Source organism: Syzygium oleosum, unplaced genomic scaffold, assembly GCF_021117445.2.
Source record: "Syzygium oleosum isolate NSW1041296 unplaced genomic scaffold, Sole_v2.1 Sole_v2.03, whole genome shotgun sequence".
Taxonomy (NCBI): domain Eukaryota; kingdom Viridiplantae; phylum Streptophyta; class Magnoliopsida; order Myrtales; family Myrtaceae; genus Syzygium; species Syzygium oleosum.
In genome coordinates, this window is record NW_026607487.1 from 9,054,203 (window position 1) to 9,076,290 (window position 22,088).

Below are 22,088 nucleotides of genomic sequence, written 5' to 3' on the forward strand. Positions count from 1 at the left end.
ATAAAAAAAAAGTTCGGGATAGATTTGGGATTGGATCTAAAATTGGGGGTTTTTCTTTAGACAAAGAAAAGTTCGGGACATATTTAACACTGGATCTAAAGTTTGGGGCTTTTTTCTAGAGACAAAAAAAGTTTCGGGACGAAATTGAGACCGGACCTAAAATTTGGGGTTCTTCAGAGAATTAAGCCGGTTTTCAAAATAGCTATCTATAAGTTCATTTTTCTCGCTCCAGTGCATCGAATTTTTTTCACTTCCTACCTATAAACTTAGTTTAGTGGCAGTCAATTAAAATCGAAATATATCTTTCGTTTTTCGTGTATTTTTTTCCATAATTGATATTTAATCCTGGACAGTTCAATATTTAAATATTTCGACCAAAAAAAAAAGACAGCATATAAATATAGATGTAATGAACGACAGGAAAAGCAGTAGCCGCACGCTTGCTATTTTCTCTCTCTCTCTCTCCGCTCTGCTTTGTTCTCTGCCCGTGCTTCTTTCTGCTCCATCGGAGAGACTCAGAGAGAGAGAGAGTGCGGCGGAGGGAGGAGGAGCGGACCGTCAGGCACGGCGGTTCGACGCGTCGGCTAAGATGGGGCGACCGCTTTGAAGTACCTCGCCGCCGCCGCTTCTCTGATGATAGATCCAAGCAGTCTCGGAGAGATCCAAACGGCATGGCACGACCATGTCTCCGCCGAAAAGCGCTGTTTCTGTTTCTGTTTCTGTTCCTCTGCGTGCGTGAGTAGAAAGTAGCTCCAAAATCGCTGCAAATTTCATCGGTCAAACCGCACCCACCACCACGACCGGGAAAACGACGAAGTATCCGTGATTATCCCCTGTCGCCATCCTCCTCTCTACCGTTCTCTCTCTCTCTCTCTCTCTCTCTCTCTCTGCTTCCTTCGGTCTCTGTTTCGGGTCACGCGTGCTGTACGTGTACATACCTCTTGTAAAATATCCTCGCTTTCTGCTGATGCCAGTTGAATTGTTACTGTCGATACACCCGCTTCCCACCCCCCACCATTTTTAGCTTATATAATTATTTAGTTGCTAACTTCGATGAATTCACGAGGTGGGTTTTGCTAATCTTGATTGCTTCAGTTCAGTCTCCGTCTCCCAGGTGTCTCCTGAATATATAGAGAGGTCCCCGTGAGATATTCGTTGCACTGTTCTTGCTGTGTATGTGATTAATGCTTCTTTGCGCAAGTCCACCTCAGAAAAGCGTGTCCTTTCTATCGCCTCTTTATCCAATTTTATCCAAAGTTTCTCTCTTTCTGTAATCCCAGGTATTTCATACCAAATTGTACCCTTAATCCGATCTTTAGCTTTTTCCATTCCGGGTAGTTTTGGATTTTTGGGTCCAATTATACTCTACTACCATTTTTGTTTGTCAAAATCTCCGTTTTTATCTTCCCTCATCTTTCACTGCAAACGCTATATAATGACCAAATTCTATCTGCTCTGTGTGGTTCTTCAGAGCTTGATTTTGCACAATACAATCCAGTGCAGTGCCAAAAGAATGAAGGCTTTTTGTTTGTTTCAGTTGTTAATCTTGCTTGTTTCGATCAATGGTGCTTTGTGTAAGGAGTGTACCAACATTCCTACTCAGCTTTCATCACACACACTTAGATACGAGCTCTTATCATCGAACAATGAGTCATGGAGAGAGGAGATGTTCTCGCACTACCATTTGATTCCGACGGACGAGTTGGCTTGGTCCAACTTGTTCCCAAGAAGATTCTTAAGAGAAGAACAGGAATTTGAATGGATAATGACATACCGGAAATTGAAGAATTCTGCTGAGTCTAATTCACCAGGGGACTTCCTTAAGGAAGTATCGCTGCATGATGTGAGATTGGATCCGAGTTCAGTTCAATGGCGGGCGCAGCAGACAAACCTAGAATACTTATTGTTGTTGGATGTGGATAGTTTGGTGTGGAGCTTTAGGAAAACGGCGGGTTTGCCGACACCGGGAACGGCCTATGGTGGTTGGGAGAAACCGACTTGCGAGCTCCGGGGTCACTTTGTAGGTTAGTTTGGTTCCTAATTACTTTAGCTCTTTTGATTTTTATTTTTATTCCCCTTTGTCGTTGAACTGGTTAGTCATTGTGTTACTATAGTCTAGTGATGTGCTTGTTCTGGAACACATCATATGACATGAATGGATGATCTCTTCTCTCTGGCATTAAGTGTTCCTGTTCCTTGGCTGAATTATGTTTTGGCGGGATGCCATCTCTAACACTCCATGTCATACACTTAGTAACAATTAGTTTTTTTTTTTTTTTTTTGTGATGATTTTCGTGTTAGTCTCAAAAGGAACAGGTTTTGTTTCAGTAGGAATAGGTGGTGGAGAAGGTAGCATGATATTTGAATATTTTATTGGATCACTGAAATTTTGGTGTTTGCTCTGGTTTGTCTCGCATAATATAATCTAGAGAGCCCTATTTAGGCTGAGGATCTTACTTGGAGTAAGATATTCTCATGATGTGGCGTTGTTTATTCATTAAGTGCACAATTAGAGCAGTATGTCGTTTTTAGGACCATCTGATTATCAAGCAGTTACTGGACTGGACTTCTATATTGATTACTTAGGATCCAAGATTGGATGACAATGAAGTTGAAATTAGCTCGTGATCTTTCTGTCACTATTGTTTGAGTATCTTGCTTTCCTGTTTTGTAGGGCATTATTTGAGTGCGACGGCACATATGTGGGCAAGCACTTACAATGATGGTATTGGAGAGAGAATGTCTGCAGTAGTGACTGCTCTAGCTGCCTGTCAAGAGAAAATGGGCACGGGATATCTTTCGGCTTTTCCATCCGAGCAATTTGATCGTTTCGAAGCTGTCAAACCAGTCTGGGCTCCATATTACACCATTCACAAGGTACAGTACTCGAGTGTTTGGGATTTTTTAATGCAGCACTCCCTGTTTTGATTGGAGTCTGGTAAGCTTTAAAGTAACGTCTTGGGTATCTACTTCGACAGATCATGGCGGGCCTTCTGGATCAATATACACTTGCTGGCAACAAGCAAGCTTTAAAAATGGTTACATGGATGGCTGATTACTTCTACAGTCGTGTGCAGAATGTGATCGCAAAATACTCTTTAGAAAGACACTGGCTGTCGCTCAATGAAGAGACTGGTGGCATGAATGACGTCCTTTACCAGTTATTCACCGTAACGGTATATGAACTACAAGTTTTTTTGCGCAACTGCATGTGAACTTGATCCGGGCTATTGTCTCTTGATTGATTCGAGACAAAGCTGTATTGATCAATTTCTCTGGTGATACACTAGATAGTCATAGATCAATCCAATGCCCTTCTCAGAATTTGCAATATCGGTTGCCTTTAGTTGTCTGAGAAAGTCATGCCCTTTCTTGCCTGATGATTAGAGTCACAAAATAAATCTTTGGGAGGAAAATAGTTTTTTTGATAGCTAATGTGAGTGAGCAGAGAAGTGTTCTTTCTCTGCATTTAAAGAGGAAATGGCTATCAATCGTAACATTTATTGAGAGGTTCTCGCATATTTTTAAATCAGAAAGGTTTTGCTTGGTGAGCCCTTTTCATTGTACTGTAGCACTTCACTTATCTCGAAAGTTGTAGAATTTAAACCTGACTTTGTGCTTTTACTTTTTTGTTGCAGAATGATTCCAAGCATTTATTGTTGGCTCATCTCTTTGACAAGCCTTGCTTTCTAGGATTGCTTGCTGTGCAGGTAAAAACCATTATTGTTTCATCAGTATTCTCATCATGTTACTCTGAGTCTTCAGAGAACATGTAATATTTTTCAAGCGCTCCAATGTTTTTTGAGGTTCAGAGAGGAACATTTAAAGCTGGATGAGTCCTCTAAGTTAGATTTGTAACCGATGGTGCAAGCCTGCAAGGAATTGCTATATTACACTTTGTCATTTTGAGGACATATATGCGTGTATTTCCAAGTTACCTTTTTCATGTGTCTCTGTGTTTTGCTTCTTGGTGTCTCCGATGTTGATTCTCTCTTTTTCTAGGCTTTCAACAATTTGGTTCCATGCTCAGTAAAATATGTAAAAGCTTCACGGAAGTTATCTTGTTTGACCTGCAGGCTGACGACATAACTGGTTTTCATGTGAATACTCATATCCCAATTGTTATTGGATCCCAGATGCGTTATGAAGTTACTGGTGATCCACTATACAAGGTAACATACTTTGATTTTCAAATTGTAGGATAGCATGAAAAGGAATTTTTACTTACGAAAACAACTGTATAGAACATCGTGTCTTCCAGATCTCAGCGACCTTCTTGTTTTCTCAGAGAAGGCTGCTTTCTTCGAGATTTACTTTGTGATAAATTACATGTTTAACCTAGTTGTTTTTCCACGCTTTCAATGGTTATACATCTCATCCTTTGAGGTTCGCAATGTTTTGTCTAATGGCTTTTTGGTAACTTTTTACACCAGACTATAGGGACATTCTTCATGGACATTGTGAACTCCTCTCACAGCTATGCAACAGGTGGCACATCAGTTGGGGAATTCTGGTATAGAATGAATTCTGAAGGAGAATTAGATTCAAGTTAAATATATATATGTAAGTATATGTCTGCGCAGGCATGCGTGTGTCATCATGGTAATCCTCTTTATCTGTTGGTCTGACAGGACGGACCCAAAGCGTTTAGCGACCACTCTCGAAACAGAAAATGAAGAATCATGCACCACATATAACATGCTGAAGGTAATCTGAATACTCTGACTAACACTATACTTGGTCTCCTATGGAAGTGATTTAGTCAGGATATATTTTCTCTTTTGACTGTGCAAAGGAAATTTTGACGCAGTATTTTACAATATACTTCAGAAGTTGCAATATGTAAGCATGGTCTAATGTCTACTGTTGGTACAAAGCTAATCAACTAAGACCTAGATTACGTCTAGTTGTTTGTCATAAACCTTTTAATCCATCCCAAGTGATGGCTCCATTTGTTTAGTTATGCAAGTTTATTAGTTGACCGACTCTTTTGCGTCTGCTGAGCTTGGTTTATAGGTGAGTCGCAACTTGTTTAGATGGACAAAAGAAGTTGCATACGCAGATTATTATGAGCGAGCATTGACAAATGGCGTGCTGAGTATTCAGAGGGGGACTGAGCCCGGTATCATGATCTACATGCTTCCTTTGGGTCGCGGGGTGTCCAAGGCCAGAAGCTATCATAAATGGGGAACTAAGTTTGACTCCTTCTGGTGCTGCTATGGGACAGGTCTAAAATCGAATAGCTTTCTCAGTGATCATTTTCTCAGTAATATGGAGTCTGCGGATATTGTGATTTGTTGAATATGACTCTTTATTCAAGTTGTTTTCCAAACTTTCTTTGGTTCTTTTTTTCAGGAATTAGCCACATATTATCTTGTAGTTTCCCTACTAACATGATGGGTTGTATTGTGGAGTTTGTCCATTACATGATCTTTTTCTTTCTTTGTGTTTGTAGGAATTGAGTCGTTTTCAAAATTGGGAGACTCTATATATTTTGAAGAGCAAGGAGAAGTTCCCAGTCTTTACATAATTCAATATGTATCGAGTTCACTCAACTGGAAAGCAGGGGGAACTGTGATCAATCAGAAAATCGATGCTCTGTCATCGTGGGATCCTTATCTTCGAGCAACATTTACTTTTTCGTCAGAGGTACTTCTTACTGGGCAATGCATGACGAGCAGGCAGAATTTTACCTGCCTAAGCTGCCTTTCCATTGTCTTTCCTTCAGATGTAATCAACTTAATTGCTGCGTCTTGTGCTTATGTTGCAATGACTTTAAATCTGTTGCATTCTTTACTTCAAAGCATCCGCATTGGCTAATGGCCACAAGAAGCAACCTCCTTTCATTTTCCTATATACATATTGATGATGCCGAAAGTAGATAAATAGAAGAATGATGGCATTGTGCACATACTATACTGTGTAAAGTTAATTCGTCGAATTCACATTTCGGAAGCAAATTATCTTCCGGAGTATCATGAGTCTCATATTAAAGCTACCACATGACAATAAAATCAGCTGTCCACGCTGAATACACGATTTTCAAATCTTCCTTAAATCACGTATAGCATCTCCTGAAATTAGTGTGAATTCATCTAATTCAATTAACACACGTGAGATTAGTCTATTTTGGATTCTAGCGTTTTTTTGGCAGTGTTTGGTTTCTTATTGTTTCTCCTCTCCTACTTATTTCATCAGACAGCAGGACAGTTGTCTACCCTGAATTTCCGAATACCGAGTTGGGCTTCTTCAGATGGTGCCAAAGCAGATTTGAATGGAAAAAGTTTAAATCGACCAACTCCAGGTGCGTTTAGTGTTATCAATTCGTGTGCAGCATCCGTTTGATCAGAATTCATTTCTTAGTTTTTGATTGCTCTACATGGCATTTTCCTTTTGAAATTGCAACTCGTCTTTTCTTTTATCAATTGGTTAATTGAAAGCTTCAACCTCAAGAGAAATTAGTTAATGGAGATTAAGAGTTCTGCAAATCGATCCGATTTTTCCCCTGCTACAGTCTAAAATTTGACACGGTCATTTTTAACATATGGTTTGTTGGTGCAGGTAATTTTATCATCATGAAGGAGAAATGGAGCCCCAGTGACAAGCTGACCTTTCAGTTTCCCCTCGGTTTGCGGACAGAGGCTATCAAAGGTACTGTCACGGCTCCCCATTGCTTACAGGGCATATGCTTCTGCAGTCAGGAGCGCTCCCTGAGCAATATCTTTAGGTATTTTCATGTGAAACTGAAAATTTTGTATTAAACTATGTCCAGATGACCGATCCGAGTATGCTTCCGTTCACGCGATACTTTATGGGCCTTATCTTCTTGCGGGCCTGACGAGTGGAGACTGGGAAATCAAAGCCGAGTCAAATGCTTCTCTATCCAATTGGATAACTTCCATTCCGGCTTCTTACAGTTCTCAGTTGCTCTCTCTTTCGCAAGAATCAGGTGGCTCGTCTTATTTCCTGACCAACACGAACCAATCCATCACAATGGAGAAGTCCCCCGAGCCGGGCACTGATTCAGCTGTCCACGTCACCTTCAGACTCGTCTCCAAAGACCCCACTGCTTTAGGAATCAGGTCACGAGGGGGCATCATCGGGAAATCGGTGATGCTCGAACCTTTCGATTTTCCCGGAATGGTGGTGGTGCAAAAAGGGAAAGATGAGGACCTTGTAGTCGAGGGATCAAGCAAGGGCAGCTCATCCCTCTTCCGCGTGGTCGCAGGACTGGACGGGAAGGCGGAGACCGTGTCCTTGGAGTCGGAAAGCCAGGAAGGTTGCTACATATACACGGGGGTGAACTTTGGCGAGGGTTCCAGCGTAAAGCTGGGGTGCGTCTCGGATTCCTCTGACAGTAAGTTCAACAGTGCAAGCAGCTTTACATTGGGAGACGCCATAAGGTTGTATCATCCTATGAGCTTCGTGGCGAAGGGCGCAAAGAGGAACTTCCTCTTGGTGCCGTTGATGAGCTTGAGAGATGAATCGTACACCGTTTATTTCAACATCCAGTCCTGAAAGATGGTTTGTATAGAAGTACCCCGGAATAAGAGAAGGATGCTTGGTTAGTATATTCTAGTCTTAGCTTAGTGATGACGCCTTTTATGTTCGGCCGGCGGCCGCACATTTCTCTGGCTTACCCAGATTTGCCTAATGGTGGCGAATTACTCTGTTCTTCTGGTTTGCATTGCCGGGTTTATGGGTTTTCACATGTTACCAGATCAGATCAGAATGATCAACTGCAGTTTATATGGAAAAAAAAGCGGGGTTGATGTAATTGCACTCTCTTTGCGTCTCTGCTAATTTCTGGTCGGAAAGGCCACTCTGTTTGGCATTCGCGTCTGCTTCTTTCCTTTTCGATCCGAGACCATGCCAATGCGATTTGAGTCGGGTGTATCGATTGGTCTCCAAAAACCAAAACACAATACGAAAGAGGAAGGAAGAGCCTAACATGACGCATGGATTTCGTTAACGAATTCCCCGGGACCACTTGTTAAATGACCCGGACTATAGGATTTTTAATTCACTAATTTTCCTCGTGTTAACCATAATGACTGCATCGAAAATTGATTTATTCCAAATAAGGTTAAACCTTGGTTCCGATTTTCGCCGCGGTACATTTTACTTTTATACAATTGATAATGATCACATCGATCGGATGGCGAAACTAAGGCAATATCCGACATCAAATTTGAAGTCACGCATGTGGTCGCATCGGTACAAAACATGTCCATGTCGAATGTCACTTCATCGTGAGTTGTCGACGTAACATCATTGGATCATTCATTGCATTACCAGCAATTGCAGTGGCTCCCCCCGAATTACACAACAACCTCCTCTAAAAGACATCATCGCTATTATTAATTTCATGCAGCATTTACGTGCATGAAGATCTTCATATTCTCAATCATTAACACCGTAATTTAATACGAAATCATGCTAGCATCATATCGTCTCACCGACATTTTGTGCAAGCTCCATGTTCACTGTTCCCACCAAATTGCAGCCCAAATTCTCATAATTTGTCCTAACAAGCCTTTAGTGGCTTCCCACAGAGGCAGTCGTTGTGCTGGAACGACGAGGCTTCGAGGTGGTCGAACGGCGATCCCGCCGGGATCTGCCCGCACAGGTGGTTGTGGCTCAAGTCCATGTGCCCGATGAACGATGCCGCCGATACTGACTTTGGGATCGGCCCCTGCAGGTTGTTGTGGGAAAGGTCCAGCACCGTGAAGTACGACCTCGGCCCGAACACGTCGGGTATCGGGCCCTGGATGGAGTTCCGGCTCAAGTTCAGGTTGCTCACCGCCGAGTTGATCAGGCTCGCCGGGATCGCCCCCGAGATTTGGTTGTTATCCAGGTTCAGCGTGGCGAGGACCGGCATATTACCGAGGGAAGGTGGGATTTGGCCGGAGAGCCGGTTTGAGGACAGGTCCAGATCCGCCAACCGGTATATTTGGGATATGGATGCCGGGATCGACCCGGTTATTTGGTTCCCGCTCAGAAGGGCCCGGCTCAACATCCTCAGCTTTCCAAAATCTTGGGGCAGCGGACCCGAGATCCGGTTATTCCTCAAGTCGAGGTGCATCAAGCTCGACAGGCCCGCCAGGGAGCTGGGGATCCGACCCGTTATCATGTTATCCGCCACGTTGAGCACCGTCAGCCGCTTCAGCCTCCCGATGTCCGCCGGAATCTCGCCCGACAGGCGGTTCCCAATGAGGTCCAGGATCCGGAGGTACGGCAATGAGGCGAGGCAGGCGGGTATCTCGCCAGAGATGCCCTTCCAGTCGGCGATGGTGAGGCTGGAGAGGCGCTCGAGCCTGCATATCTCGGAAGATATCGTGCCGGTCATGTAGCCGGTCCGCTTGGCCCTCTCGAAGATGGGGTCCTCGGACTCGCCCCGGAGGTTGATGTCTGCGACGCGACGGGATTCGGGGTCGCAGCTGATGCCGTACCAGTTGTGGCAGCAGTCAGGGCCGGTCCAGGAGTTGAAGATGCCAAGGTAGGGCTCGTGGAGCGCTGCTTTGAAGGAGAGCAGCGCCGCCTGGTCCGACGGCGGGCAGGCGGCAGTGAGCGCAACAAGTAACGACGCAACAAAAATTACTTGAAGAAGACTCATCCTCTCTTGCAACCCAATTCTCTGTTCTTCTAGCTATCTACTGTGATGCCTCTTTTGTTCAGGAGTACAGAGGAAAACAGAGGGAAGATCAACCGAGTGCTAGTGAACTAGTGAAAGCTGAAGATTGATGTTCGGGACATAAGGACTTGACATAGATTATATAGGCTTATATATATACTATCCGTGTCTCCTGACGATTTTGCCCCGAACGGAGCATGTGTGATAGGATTGCATGCTGAATAGTACTAGGGTAATAAAGAACTATTGAAAAATCCTGGCTCAGTACTCGAGGATCTATACAGAGATTAATATACATAAGTCGATGTATTAAACTACGTGATTTAACGTTCGATCAGAGGGGGTCTGTTACATCATGTGTACGATTCCATTTGCCGATCTTGTCGTCCACGACTGTTTTCAGAAATAATGCAAGAGTCTGTAGGTCCATTGCATTGTAAGGACCATATGCAAGTTCTGCAACTTACAGACTGGAAAAGCCCGTGGCTGTCCAATGGGGTGTCTGAATGTCTGTTCAGCAGTGAAAATACCAGAGTCTTGCCATGTCATTTTGTCCAATTTCAGTGCAATAATTGTCTCTGCCCATTTGCAAAAAACTCAGTGCAAAGGAAACCAATTTCAATGGGAGATTCAAAACTGTACTGTGCGTTTACACTCGACACTGTTTGGCAAGCTAAGATGGACCCAGAGAAAGAAGCAGACAGAGAGAGGGAGAGAGAGATAGAGGAGAGAGGGAACATTGGATGTGTGAGTGGTGTAGAAGGGACACGAGTCTTGTGGATTGCATTTCCTTCAAGGACACTCCATCTTCTTTTTTGTCTGGTGACGAAGAAAATATCCAGCAAGTTGCAGAGAAAAACGAGGTATCTGCTGAATTTGGAACCCATCTGTTGCCATGATCTCGGGCAAGATTGTTTCTTTGAATGATTTTCTTATCTTCTGCTGAATCCCCTCCATGAAAATGGTTAAAGAAACAGGAAAGACGCACTGGTTGTGAGCAAGCTGACAGGTTTTGTTTTTCCTTGGATTTCGCAGAGAAATCCGAAAACCCAGCTGGTACCAGAAAAAATTAATGGTTTTCCATCGCCCTGGATATATAAACTATAGTTGCAGTCATCTCACTGTCGCTTGGGAATTGGGATTTTCTTCTTTATTAACATTAACTTTCAAACTCTGGCATCCACCGGCAATAAATCGCGACGGCAACATATATATGAGCGAGCGGTGGCGACTTGAACAGGGTGTGTATTAGATATGAGACTTATAGGCTCTTGAAATGATGAAACTGGATCACAACTCTGCATCTATCTATTGTAGAGAGATGAATAAAACTCACATGATTGGGAAAAGAACTTGTAATCTTCAAGATCTGAACTTACTCAGTGCCTTCACTTCATTGAGCCTAATGAGAAAACACAAAAGAGGGGCTGTTATGCTTCTCCAAATATAGATCGTGTTATTGTATGAATTGGACTTCTGGCACCACTTCGCTGCTTCTCATTGAGAATGTCGGGAAGCAGGAATTTCGATCATCTGATCCCGAGAAAATCGCACCAGAGAATGACGATGTTTACAGTGCCCAGAAGTAGAAATCGCATTTTGTTGAATTCGCCATTTGCTTATTCTTCCATGCAACTAGACTTCAATTCCACCATTGGCATGTTCTCCGTTTTTGGTAATTATCCATGACGAACTCAACCAGGACAATTAGTAGTCTTCATTGATCGTGAACCAGAATGTAACTAGCATGAGCATCCTTCTTCCCTAGAGCAAGCGAAGGCAAGACAGACACTCAAGAACCGAGTAGCAAGGCCAAGTCCCCTTTCCAATACCAAGTCGCGAGATCAATGGACCGAACAACCACTGTTACTCACTGAAGCAGAGGAACTAAAATGCAGAAGGCGAAATCAGGACCGCGGAAGCGGCTGCATGAACTCGCACTCATCTTTCGCTTAGTCCAGTCATGATGATCACAAACGATTTGTTGTGTATGATTGTATCTTATAGGAAGATTAGCTAAGCCGCTACCCATTCAGCTCGGCAATCAGCAACATACTTCTTAACAATGACTCACTCGGTCTGTTTGTTCCTGTCAATACATCAATGCACACTCTCCATCCTTCCATAGTCCTCAATCTAAACAAGAAGTTAGATCCAATTTCTGCAGTACAATACCGCCAATTTCCCCTGCTTAAATATCTTTGATCTCTCGTTCTCTCAAGATTGAACGGTTTCGCAGTTCTGACTAGTTCAGGTGCTTACTGGTTGAGTCAACAACCGAAACTCCGGACTTCAGCGGAACGTGCTGGAATAGTTCACATGGCTGTGCACAAAACATGGCATCGAACATGACCATTCATAATGTTGACAAGACAAAGCCAGGGCCATTAAATCAACCTATGGCTCGTTCTTGTTTAAAACATACGATGAGGTCGGACAGTGAGCCATGTTAACCCGTTTAACAAAATTGTGGGCATAATCAATGGAAGATCTCAAGGTGTCATGTAAACTCTTTTGCAGCAATTACAGGAAATGGCATGCTGATGATTTCCTATAAACTATTCGAATGCCGCGGATTCTAATAGATGTTCAAAAGTAGAGAAGTTTAACGCCTTATGTTTTTAGTTTCATCTGATTTGGAATACATTTGACAGTTGATTACAGATTTTCGACCTCCACCAAACCCACAATATGCACTTGAGCTATCCCCATAACACAGATGAAATGCAGAAGCAGAAGACTGAGAAAGAAAGAAACACGATTAAATGTAAGCAGCAAAGAATGAATTATTTAACTCATCTGAACAGATTAAAAGGAGGCAAAAGGGAAAAAGAAAAAGGGCCCTTTCCTACCTTTCCACAAATTTACAGAACACAGCAGAACATTGAGCTGTCAAGGCAAATGACTGTCGTGCAACTGCATCGAAGCTACGTTTTGGAACTGTGTAGATGGAACATTATGAAACATTGTTGGCACCAAATTATGCAATTGCATCGGCACCATGCCGTGTAGATGTACTGTTCTCACCTGGGGAACCTCCTGCAACACAGAGAAGAAAAAATTCATCATGAACGTATCGATTGATAGAAAGTGCATGCCTACTGGTTATCCTAGCAGGCTAGCACTAGACATTGGCCTTATCAAAAAAATGCACTAGCAGCGATATCTACAACCCAATTGTATAACACTGCAGCCCTAAAATACCATGCCTATCAACTTGATTGGCCCATTATCTGACCCAGTATCAACTAGGGGTGAGCATTTTACAAGTTCTACCCTAGAACCTGAGAACCTGACCAGTAGGAACCTGCATGTTTCAGGTTCCAAGGTATGCAGGGTAGGTTCCAGGTTCCAAAAATTGGGGAACCTATTTCGACGGACAGGTTCCAGGTTCCAGGTTCCAGGTTACACCTGGAACCTGAAACCTAAACAAGTTTTTTGTGTTTTTTCTTGGTCAATATCTTCGCGTGATTCTGCTGTGTTTCATGGCGTTAGATGATGATAATATAATCTGGAACCACTACTCTGAGCCTTCATTTTATAACTTGTTAATATTTTATATTCTTCGTGTGTCTAAATATAAGTTGTGGTTAGTGGATTATAGAAGTAAGTGGTGATCATTAAAGGTAATGATTCGCTACAATTGTTCAATTAATAATACAGGAGGAACTTGAGTAGACTCTGAAACCGACTCTCGAACTTGTGATAGGATAAGTTCCGAGTTCCAAAAAATAAGGAACCTATTATCATTGGTGGAACCTATATGGAACCTGGAACTGCTCACCCCTAGTATTGATTCACGCAATGACTTCTCATTTTAGTTATATTTATTTGAACCATAATGTCAGGAAAACTAGCATTTTGTATTCTTTTTGATGAATGACAAGTTTGGTCAGTATTGATATGTTCATTTTCGTTTTGATAAAAAATAAAAAAATAAAGAACCCGTTAGACCCTGGAACTTACCTTGGAACCTGTGACAGGGTAGATTCCAGGTTCCAAAAAATGAGGAACTTGTACCCCGAGGATAGGTTTCAGGTTCCATGTGGAACTTGTAAAGAACCTGGAACCGCTCAGCCCTAGTATCAGCATAGCATCTTAAGATTGATCACAGGCCAGAGCTTTTAGAATATTAACGCTCGCATAAGTCTGTGTAAAAGGAATTAAATCACGAGCAGAAATCCTACAAAGTGAGCTTGCCAGACTCAACCTACATTCCTGTTCAAAGAAAAAGCCCATGTTATTTAGTGATAGCCTAAAAGGAAGAGCGACAAACCATTTGATGAAGACCATCTTGCGCCATGGCTCCAAGAAGATCAGGCTCCGTTATCTGTAACATCAGAAAGCCATTTCTGAAATCGCAAACGATTGAAGAATCCAACGGGGACGTGATTTACAGTGAAACAGATGAATAAGCATAGGCACGTTTGATTGTATGTAAGCTGTACACACATACTTGTCACAAAAATGACTACTAAATAATTGTACAGAAATTGAATCACAAACCTTTCCTTTTCTGCTTGTATTCTTACTTCTGTTGCTGGCTTTAGGATCAGGTACCTGCTCTTTGGATGTACTGCATTGGTTCTCTTCTTCAGCATTGCAGATTGCATGGACTGTTGAGTTATTAGGACGCGCTTCATTCTCGGCCGGAGTATTTACACTTGCACATTGCTTGAGAGCTGCCATGATGGCACATAATGCAACATCGTAACTCTCTTGAGAAAGAGACCCTTCTTCACCCAATATTATAGCTCGTCGACACAAATCGTTGTAACGACGCACTTTGGACTGCATATCCTCCAATTTTTCACCGATGGGATGCCTGCTTAGAGCAGCATTAGTCCAGCGCTGCAGAATGTATCTCAACGGAATGCTAAAAACACCAGACATTTGAAGAACAATCATAGCGTGCCTGCACAGGTACCCTTTGTATTCAAATGAATGGCATGAACAATATAGACTCGATTTCGACTCGTTCCATTCCACAACGTAATTCCGATCATCTTCAAATTCTTTAACATTATATATTGTCGCTCTCTCATCTTCACTTTCTTTCTTTAGATGACAAGCAGCTGCTCCCAAGACCTCAATCTGAAATTTTCTAAAGATTTCATGAGTATAAACTAATGACATTTGCTTCTCAAAAGGTGAAGGAGACTTCAACTCAGGTGCCTCATGCCATGCGTCAAAATCTGCTTTTGCTTCCTCCTCATACCTATCTTCAAGAATAACCTTGTATTTTTCAATGAATTCTCGTAATGAAGTTTCCCCATTTACATATTTGTCAAACCAGGAGTTCAGACTTTCCGCACGTGAAAAAGCAGACAACCCAGCAAAAGATATATCTCTCATGAAAGTAGGTGCCCATTGCATACGGTCCTCATAAAACAGTTGGACCCATTCAACCCCTCTAAGGTTAAATCTGTCAAGTAATTTCCACCATCTCTTCTCAAATTCTGCTTCATTCCATGATCCAAAAATACATTTGTTGAATTTTGCAACAAACGTGTCTTGCCAAACGCCCAAGTACTCAAGCTCTCTAGGAATTCTGTCTAATATATGCCACAAACAAAAACAGTGACGAGTATGTGGAAAGACAGCTGCAGCAGCCGATTTTATGGCATTGTTTTGATCAGTAAGTATCACCTGCGGTGCATGTTCTCCCATTGCCACCAGCCATGTTTGCATCAACCAAGCAAATGTATAAGCAGTATCATCCGCTATCAATGCAGAACCAAACAATGTGGGTTGACAGTGATGGTTCACTCCAACAAAAAGTACCAGGGGCATTTTATACTTATTTGCAAAATACGTAGTATCAAAAGAAACTACGTCCCCGAACTTGGAATAATCTTCTATGCCTTTGGCATCAACCCAAAAAACATTTCTCAGTCTATGCTCTTCGTTCAGATCAATTGCATAGAAAAATTTTGGGTTCTGTTCCTGCATATGCATAAAAAATTCAAGCAGCAGTTGAGCATCACCAGCCTCTAAAACCAAGCTCCTCCCTTTATCGTGTGGGTTTCTCAAGTAGTTATCTAAGTTATCAAGAGTTTGGTATGAACCGAACATTTTGGACATTGAAGATAGATTTTTCCGTTTCCGCATGCGGACATCATTCTTCACTAGATCAGCATCTCTGTGGCTCCGGAAAAAATGCACTTGGGCAGGTAAAAGCTCATGATTATGCTCCTTCACAAAACTATAAACAAACCATTTGCCATTCTGCCTTCTCTTCACGTGCATGCTTGCCTTACAACCTATTTTAGGAGAAGGTCTTGGGTTAATGGCATCATCTGACTGCTGCTTATTCCCATATCGTATGCACGAAAACTTGGCATCAATAAATTCTTTCGATGCTCTAGACCGGCGACTACTCAATTTGGCAGTACCAAAACCTGCAGCTCGTGCATACTCTTTATAGAAAGCATATGCATCTTCATGTGACTCAAATTCCATGTCATCACGAGGTTCTGCAATTGTATTGGCTGTGACCTTATCAGATTCCATCTCCACATCCCCAATACTTAAAATCCTCTTCACACATTCAAGTCTACCACACTCTACTCAATGATTGCACTCAGTCTCTCACTTCTCAGACAATCTCCAGAAACTGTTGCATCTTCCAAGAGAGAGAATTCATCATGCAATGCTCTTTCTCAACACTTGTATTTGTCCACTTTGGAGTTTTTGCCCTCTAACACTCTGGCTACGCAAAAGAAGAAAAAACACTTATTCCTTCAACACGATTGAGATTATGCACAAAGCACAATGTACAACTGTTAAATGAGGAAATGACTGCTAAAAGCTATCTATGATTGAATAGCACACTGACCTTATTTTTTCTTGTCTAAGAAAATCTACTGTTAACCAAAAAAAATTCCTAGATGGATTTTATACATCAAATATATCAACTACCTTGGAGAAAAGAATTAGTTTGTTTGGTAGAGCCATTTCATTAATAGCTGTCAAAAATAAATAAACGAAAATCCTTGCCACTCTCCCATTATCTCCAATCTCCACGTTTTTCTATCCATTCACGCAAAAACCAACACCCTCTCTCTCCATTCACACAGAAACCAACAAATTCTCTCTTCCTCTCTCTCGCATGCATGTATCTGTGTGCTTCAAGACTAGTATATGACAATAAAAATGTTGCACACACTCACTCATCAAGATATCCAGCTTCAATCGTTAGGCATAAAGCCAGGAGAATAAACCTAACACATGTTAAACTACGGGCAAACCAAATCGATCTTCTAATCAACAGTAGGGAGAGTTGAAAATCTATAACCAGTTTATATGAATGCAATAACAAGAAAATACAAAATGTTTTAATCTGTAGACGAAACAACCACAACCTTCTCCCCGGTAGTTTATTAGCATATCTCAGTCCATAAAGAAATTAAAGATCTGAGATCAATGACGATCCACAAAGCATTAAGTTGGCATTCGTAAACGATACCTTAGGGAGACAGCCATACATTCACTCAATGCCTACAAACTCACAGTTTGGAGTACAACTATGAGAAGAAGTATTCAAGAGACCTGGCTTTTTCTTTCATCCTTATCATAGGGTAATACTTCAAAGGACTCAGCTCATCAGATATCTGCTCTGATTGCAGAGCAACTTCACCAATTTTTCTTTTGTTCTGCATCATTTTGAAGAGAACTCCTTAGCTTCCTCCTTATAAAGACTGTCTTCGAGTTACAAAAAGTTCTCATTACAATGAGAAGCTTTCGTTGAGTCTAACAATAACTCAAGGTACTTCAAGCCTCACATCCTACATTAATAACTAAAGTTGTGAATAAATGCTTGCATATTGAAATAGCTGAATGATGAGTGGAGGATATCCTATCGCTGTTCTGTGTGAATTGTCTCGCGGTAAGATTCCAATTCCAAAATGGATTTTGTTAAATATCCGAATAAAAACATTTTTTCGTTTCCCAAGTACTAATTGTCTTGTGCTATGCACAATCAGTGCATTAAAAACGAAAACATTTTTTATTAGGTATGGTTAACAAGTGCCCTGGGTATGGTCGAAAAGTGACCTGGGGGTTCTCGTTACCAAGACCCTTCCAAAAATCGTCCATTGCCTTCAACTCCTAAAACTCAAACAACAGCAGATTTACCCTGTCCATGTCGGGTGGAGCTGTTAACACGCAGCGATAATGGTTCGACCTAAATACACAGAAAATTTAAACATTTCCCAAATGGGTAAGAACATCTTAACCTCAGAATGTTCAAAATTAACATCTCGAGTCATTGAGTTCACACAGCCATTTGTCACCGCTTGCTGCATGTACATTCAGCGACAAGAGGAATGTGGTATCGTTAATGATACAGTGTGCTGTTTTATCGGGCCTCTCGTTCCTCACTAACAAAAGCGAGCCGTTTAAGCTCGAATTCCGAATGAACCCGATAACGGTTCTTGTGTTGCCAAACTTTTACTAATCAGGTGAAGACTTTTTCATCCCTCATCTTTCACATGTGACCAACCCTAGGATTGCAAGAGAATAGAAATCTACGAGATTCATCCGGTTGACACACGCAGATGGAAGGATCACAAGTCCATTCGCTCGATACTAACATCATGTAAATGCTCGATCCACCTAGGTTCCGCTCACAACGTACTGAATTTTCCTCTCAAGCAAGAACCTAAGTAACGTAGCCCAATCAAACTTTCAGAGTCGATTATCAAGAATTTTGCACTCCCGACAGCATTACCAAGGAGCCCAATTCAAGAACCGCGCAAGCTAGTCATCAAGAACTCGCGCTCCTCACGACGACGAGCTCCGCTACACACGACACAGAGCGCACAAACATCACAAGCAGCACACAGAACGAATCTTTCTAACCCCGAAATGCACCCAATTCAAGAAACGCGAAAAAGGATTTCAGCATCCCCAGAAGAACAGCTGAAACCACCCCCAATGAATCGTTCTTCAGCCGCATCACTGGCGAGGACCGTACCCAGAACTGCGAGCAAGAGCGAGCGAACTCTCGAAACAAGCCATACGAGCACTCACCGATCACTTCCTCGAGCTGGAGATTAGCGATTTCCCGGAGAAGGAACAGGAGAGAGAGCGGAGAAGGAAGGCGAGAGATTCTTGAAGAAGATGATGATGATGATGATGATGATGCAGGTGGAGTCGGACCCGGATATCCGAATGCTTGCTTTCGGGTCCTTTTTTGGCTGCGGAGCAGAGAAGAGAGGAGGAATCGGGGCTCCGGATAGGTTGTACGGGCACCCGACTGAGTGGTGTTTTTCGGGTCTTACTTTTCACCGCCGTGAATTGTCTCCCGTCTCAAAATTTACCTGTCGCGCCTCCAATGATCAATACTGTATATGCAAGGGTAACATGACTTCGACAAAACGTGTCCTGATATCAATCGGTGAAGATTAACCCAAAAAAAAAAAAAAAGATCAACAATTTTCTCCAATGTCGTTTTTCAGCATGATCAATGCAATAACGACAATCGGTCGAGTAGTCAAACACTTTATTTGCAAGCTGAAAGGTCACAGATTGGATTTGGCGATCTATCTTTGATCCAAGGAAAACCTTGGACAGCCTGCGATTGCTGGACACCAACTCATCCAATGGACAGCTGGTGTTCTGTTAGCGCCTTAAACCAAATATTCAGGCGGACAGGTTCCAACCCTGTCCAAATTCTTAATTCGGTATCAGTTGATGGAAACGACTAGCACACAATAACAAGATGTCCATCGTCCCAATATGATTTGTGCAGCGATAGTCGCATAGGGCGACAAATTAGAAAGGCCTTTTTTTCTTATAAACTGCATGGGTTTATAAGCCTTCGAGCTTGCGTCGTAAGGCCCGTTATCATACAACTTGGTCTATTTCAATTGGGCTTACTGGTTCTCGTGTTTTTGTATGGTGAATTTGAGTACTTCCTGCCGCGAGGGGTACTAAGTGAACCCAAAGGTCCTTGGAATATATTTATGCGGGTCTAAAGTGCACTTTAAACCAAGGTCTCGACTAGGGCCAACAATGCCGAATAGCACCGGCACCGGGTAAAACACGAATTGTATAGGGAAAATTCGGATATGACACAACACGACACGTTTAACTTTACATGTCGACACGAATCAACGCGTTCTCATCCTAAATTTCAATTTTTTTTAGTACGTGAAATCAAAGTAAAGATGTTTCTGGACCTGCACGAATTACAAATATGATCATGACACGCAGACAAAAGTTGTTAACCGTCTCGGCGACATTGAATTATCTATCGACATGAGTTTTACGACAAGATCCGTGTAATCTTTCAAAGTTTGCACGAGTCTCGGAGCGACCCCTGAAGTGTATTCTATCGAGTGTATGGGCATCGGTAGATTTTGGTTCGACACCATCACAGTCGAGAGAGGCTTACATTGACTGCATTTTGACCGAACGAGACCATTGCTCGTTGGGTTTCTTAAAGGTCCCATGCAGTTTATAGAAAAAAAGGGGTATCACATTTTATGCCACCGCATTTGAGAACGTTGATGTACAAATATATAACATACGTTCTCATTCATGGCATATGATATAACAATAGATCAGAGCGACGCGCCAATTGCCTCGTGCCCTTTGGCACGTCGCTCTGATCTTGCGAAAACCCTAGCAGTTTTCAAAACTGCAACGTGGCGATGTATGGTCTCTAAATGTGTGCCCCTCGTTTACCTAAACAGCTGCATGCCGTATACAAACTTTAGTTGCTTCACGAGAATGTCAGCATGCTGTCCCGCAATTCAACTTTTTAACTTACTTATTAAAGACATATCGATCACTCTTCATCCTTGAATGTCCAAATTGTCTACGCTTCAAGATCAGTTGGATCGAATGGACGATGACTCGTGGTATGTATTTGATCGTTTGAGTAGGTGTTGGTTTGCCTACCACCTCTTAACCCTTCTTGGGTCTAGATTGACCAGATGATGGTGCCTGTCTCTCTATATATCTAATCTAAGTGGTTTGGAAGTTTGAAGCAGGAAGAGGAGTTCGGTCAACACATTTGCCAAACAACCACCACCACCACCTTGAGCTGCTCGCTCGATTTCATCCACTCATTTGCACGACTCGGTGATTCAAAAAATAAAAGTATCTCTCGACCTATTGTGACCAACTGAAAATTCAATTGCGTAGAACATGTTTTTATACATATGGGTCACCAAATTGGCGCAACCAAATCAAAGACCGAAAGCGCGGCCCCATCGGACAAATCAGTTAGTTGTGCGCGCCATGCCTTCTTATTCAATCTGCTAATATGTGCTATTGCGTTTAGTCGGGAAAAATACCAAAAAAGTCATAAATCTGTTATATTGGTACCAATTCAGTCATAAACCTTTCAATTGAATTAATTTAGTTCTAAATCATTTCACATTAGTACAAGTTCAGTCTATTCGGTCAATTTAAGCCAGGAATTGTTAACGTGGACGCCAGCCGTCCGACGTGGCACGGCCAACGCTAACGTGGATAAATTTTGCATTTTTTAAATTTTTTTCTTTGTTTTCTTTTTCTCTTTTTTTAACACTTTGGGCCGACGAGGTCTCTGGCCGACCATTGCAAGCCACAAGCAAGGGTTGGCGACCCTCACCTGGTATGGGCGAGGGCCGATGTCCATGTCAACAATTTCTAACCTAAATTAGTTGGATGGACTGAATTGGTCCTAACGTGAAATAATTCATAACTAAATCAATCCAATTGAAACGTTTAGGATCGAATTGATACCAATGCAATAAGTGTAGGACATTTTTTGTACTTTTCCTATGTTTAGTCCTACAATCATGGTGTCTCGACAAATTGATCAAACTTTCTCTTTCATCCATCTCGATCGCCATAAGTATCCCTTCTATCTTCTTCTTCTTCTTATATATGCACAGTGTCAAAGCCTAGATAGATTGGGAAGAAGGAAATCTTTCATTCGAAGTTCCAGAAAAGTGATCGACCAGCACTTCAACATCAAGACTCAACTCCTTTCGTTTTCCTTTTTATTTATTTATTCATTTATTTGCATTTCTAGATAATGTTGGTAAAGTTAATAGCAAAACTGGATTTCCTCTCCACTTTTTCCACAAAGGGGAGACAAAGGAAAAAATTCGATGCTTCTAGTGCTTTGCTTCCGCGGTCCTAATCACTTTTTTTTTTTCTTTTTTTCGGTCGGTAGATAATTCACTTTATTTTTCTTTTTTGGGTCGGTAGATAATATGATTCGCTTTAATTTTTTTTTTGGTCGGACAATTCGCTTCAATTTTTTTTTAATCGGTAGATAATTCACTATAATATTTTTTGGGTCGGTAGATAATTCGCTTTAATGGAGTCCCACGTTTTTGGATGGTTGAGAGAGAGAGAGAGTGGTTGCATCTTGCATACTCTCCTTCCCAATGCCCGGTTTTGGGAATCGGATTCCCCTGTTGGGCAATGCACTGTTCTTGCGATGCGCCCG

The 22,088-nt window shown here is 42.1% G+C and overlaps 3 protein-coding genes across 13 annotated transcripts; 1 reads left to right on the forward strand and 2 right to left on the reverse strand.

The window, feature by feature from the left end:
• Positions 1-443: 443 nt before the first annotated feature.
• Positions 444-7,777, forward strand: LOC115679049 (uncharacterized). 2 transcript variants are annotated; one of them, XM_056309777.1, is made up of 12 exons: positions 444-2,024; positions 2,675-2,877; positions 2,979-3,176; positions 3,639-3,710; positions 4,077-4,172; positions 4,434-4,513; positions 4,632-4,707; positions 5,017-5,227; positions 5,456-5,649; positions 6,196-6,304; positions 6,562-6,651; positions 6,773-7,777. In XM_056309777.1, exons 1-12 carry the CDS (start codon positions 1,436-1,438, stop codon positions 7,516-7,518), a joined length of 2,664 nt encoding a protein of 887 aa, XP_056165752.1. In that variant the 5' UTR covers positions 444-1,435; the 3' UTR covers positions 7,519-7,777. The 2 variants fall into 2 exon arrangements, with proteins under 2 accessions (XP_056165752.1, XP_030458448.1); XM_030602588.2 differs by having other exon boundaries at positions 6,199-6,304.
• Positions 7,778-8,257: 480 nt separating this feature from the next.
• LOC115679286 (DNA damage-repair/toleration protein DRT100-like) lies at positions 8,258-9,821 on the reverse strand. Its single transcript, XM_030602888.2, has one exon. It carries the CDS (start codon positions 9,614-9,616, stop codon positions 8,528-8,530), a length of 1,089 nt encoding a protein of 362 aa, XP_030458748.2. The 5' UTR covers positions 9,617-9,821; the 3' UTR covers positions 8,258-8,527.
• Positions 9,822-10,911: 1,090 nt separating this feature from the next.
• LOC115679117 (protein FAR1-RELATED SEQUENCE 4) lies at positions 10,912-18,818 on the reverse strand. 10 transcript variants are annotated; one of them, XM_056309780.1, is made up of 6 exons: positions 18,668-18,818; positions 17,186-17,421; positions 14,141-16,346; positions 13,911-13,964; positions 12,487-12,673; positions 10,912-11,957 (listed from the first exon to the last, which is right to left on the reverse strand). In XM_056309780.1, the coding sequence occupies exons 3-5, from the start codon at positions 16,145-16,147 to the stop codon at positions 12,527-12,529; spliced, it is 2,208 nt and encodes a 735-aa protein (XP_056165755.1). In that variant the 5' UTR covers positions 16,148-16,346; positions 17,186-17,421; positions 18,668-18,818; the 3' UTR covers positions 10,912-11,957; positions 12,487-12,526. The 10 variants fall into 10 exon arrangements, with proteins under 10 accessions (XP_056165755.1, XP_056165754.1, XP_056165756.1 ...); XM_056309779.1 differs by lacking the exon at positions 10,912-11,957 and adding an exon at positions 12,102-12,374; XM_056309781.1 differs by lacking the exon at positions 10,912-11,957 and having other exon boundaries at positions 12,401-12,673; positions 14,141-16,342.
• Between the last annotated feature and the right edge of the window lie 3,270 nt (positions 18,819-22,088).

What these genes read in the sequence shown, in the direction of transcription:
- LOC115679049 (XM_056309777.1), top strand. Translation starts at nt 1,436, where the DNA reads ATGACCAAATTCTATCTGCTCTGTGTGGTTCTTCAGAGCTTGATTTTG. An exon ending in TTTAAATCGACCAACTCCAG is followed by an intron (nt 6,305 to 6,561) that starts GTGCGTTTAGTG and finishes TTGTTGGTGCAG; the next exon opens with GTAATTTTATCATCATGAAG. An exon ending in GCGGACAGAGGCTATCAAAG is followed by an intron (nt 6,652 to 6,772) that starts GTACTGTCACGG and finishes AACTATGTCCAG; the next exon opens with ATGACCGATCCGAGTATGCT.
- LOC115679286 (XM_030602888.2), bottom strand. Translation starts at nt 9,616, where the DNA reads ATGAGTCTTCTTCAAGTAATTTTTGTTGCGTCGTTACTTGTTGCGCTC.
- LOC115679117 (XM_056309780.1), bottom strand. Translation starts at nt 16,147, where the DNA reads ATGGAATCTGATAAGGTCACAGCCAATACAATTGCAGAACCTCGTGAT. An exon ending in ATACAAGCAGAAAAGGAAAG is followed by an intron (nt 13,965 to 14,140) that starts GTTTGTGATTCA and finishes CTGATGTTACAG; the next exon opens with ATAACGGAGCCTGATCTTCT. An exon ending in AAGATGGTCTTCATCAAATG is followed by an intron (nt 12,674 to 13,910) that starts GTTTGTCGCTCT and finishes TCTGTGTTGCAG; the next exon opens with GAGGTTCCCCAGGTGAGAAC.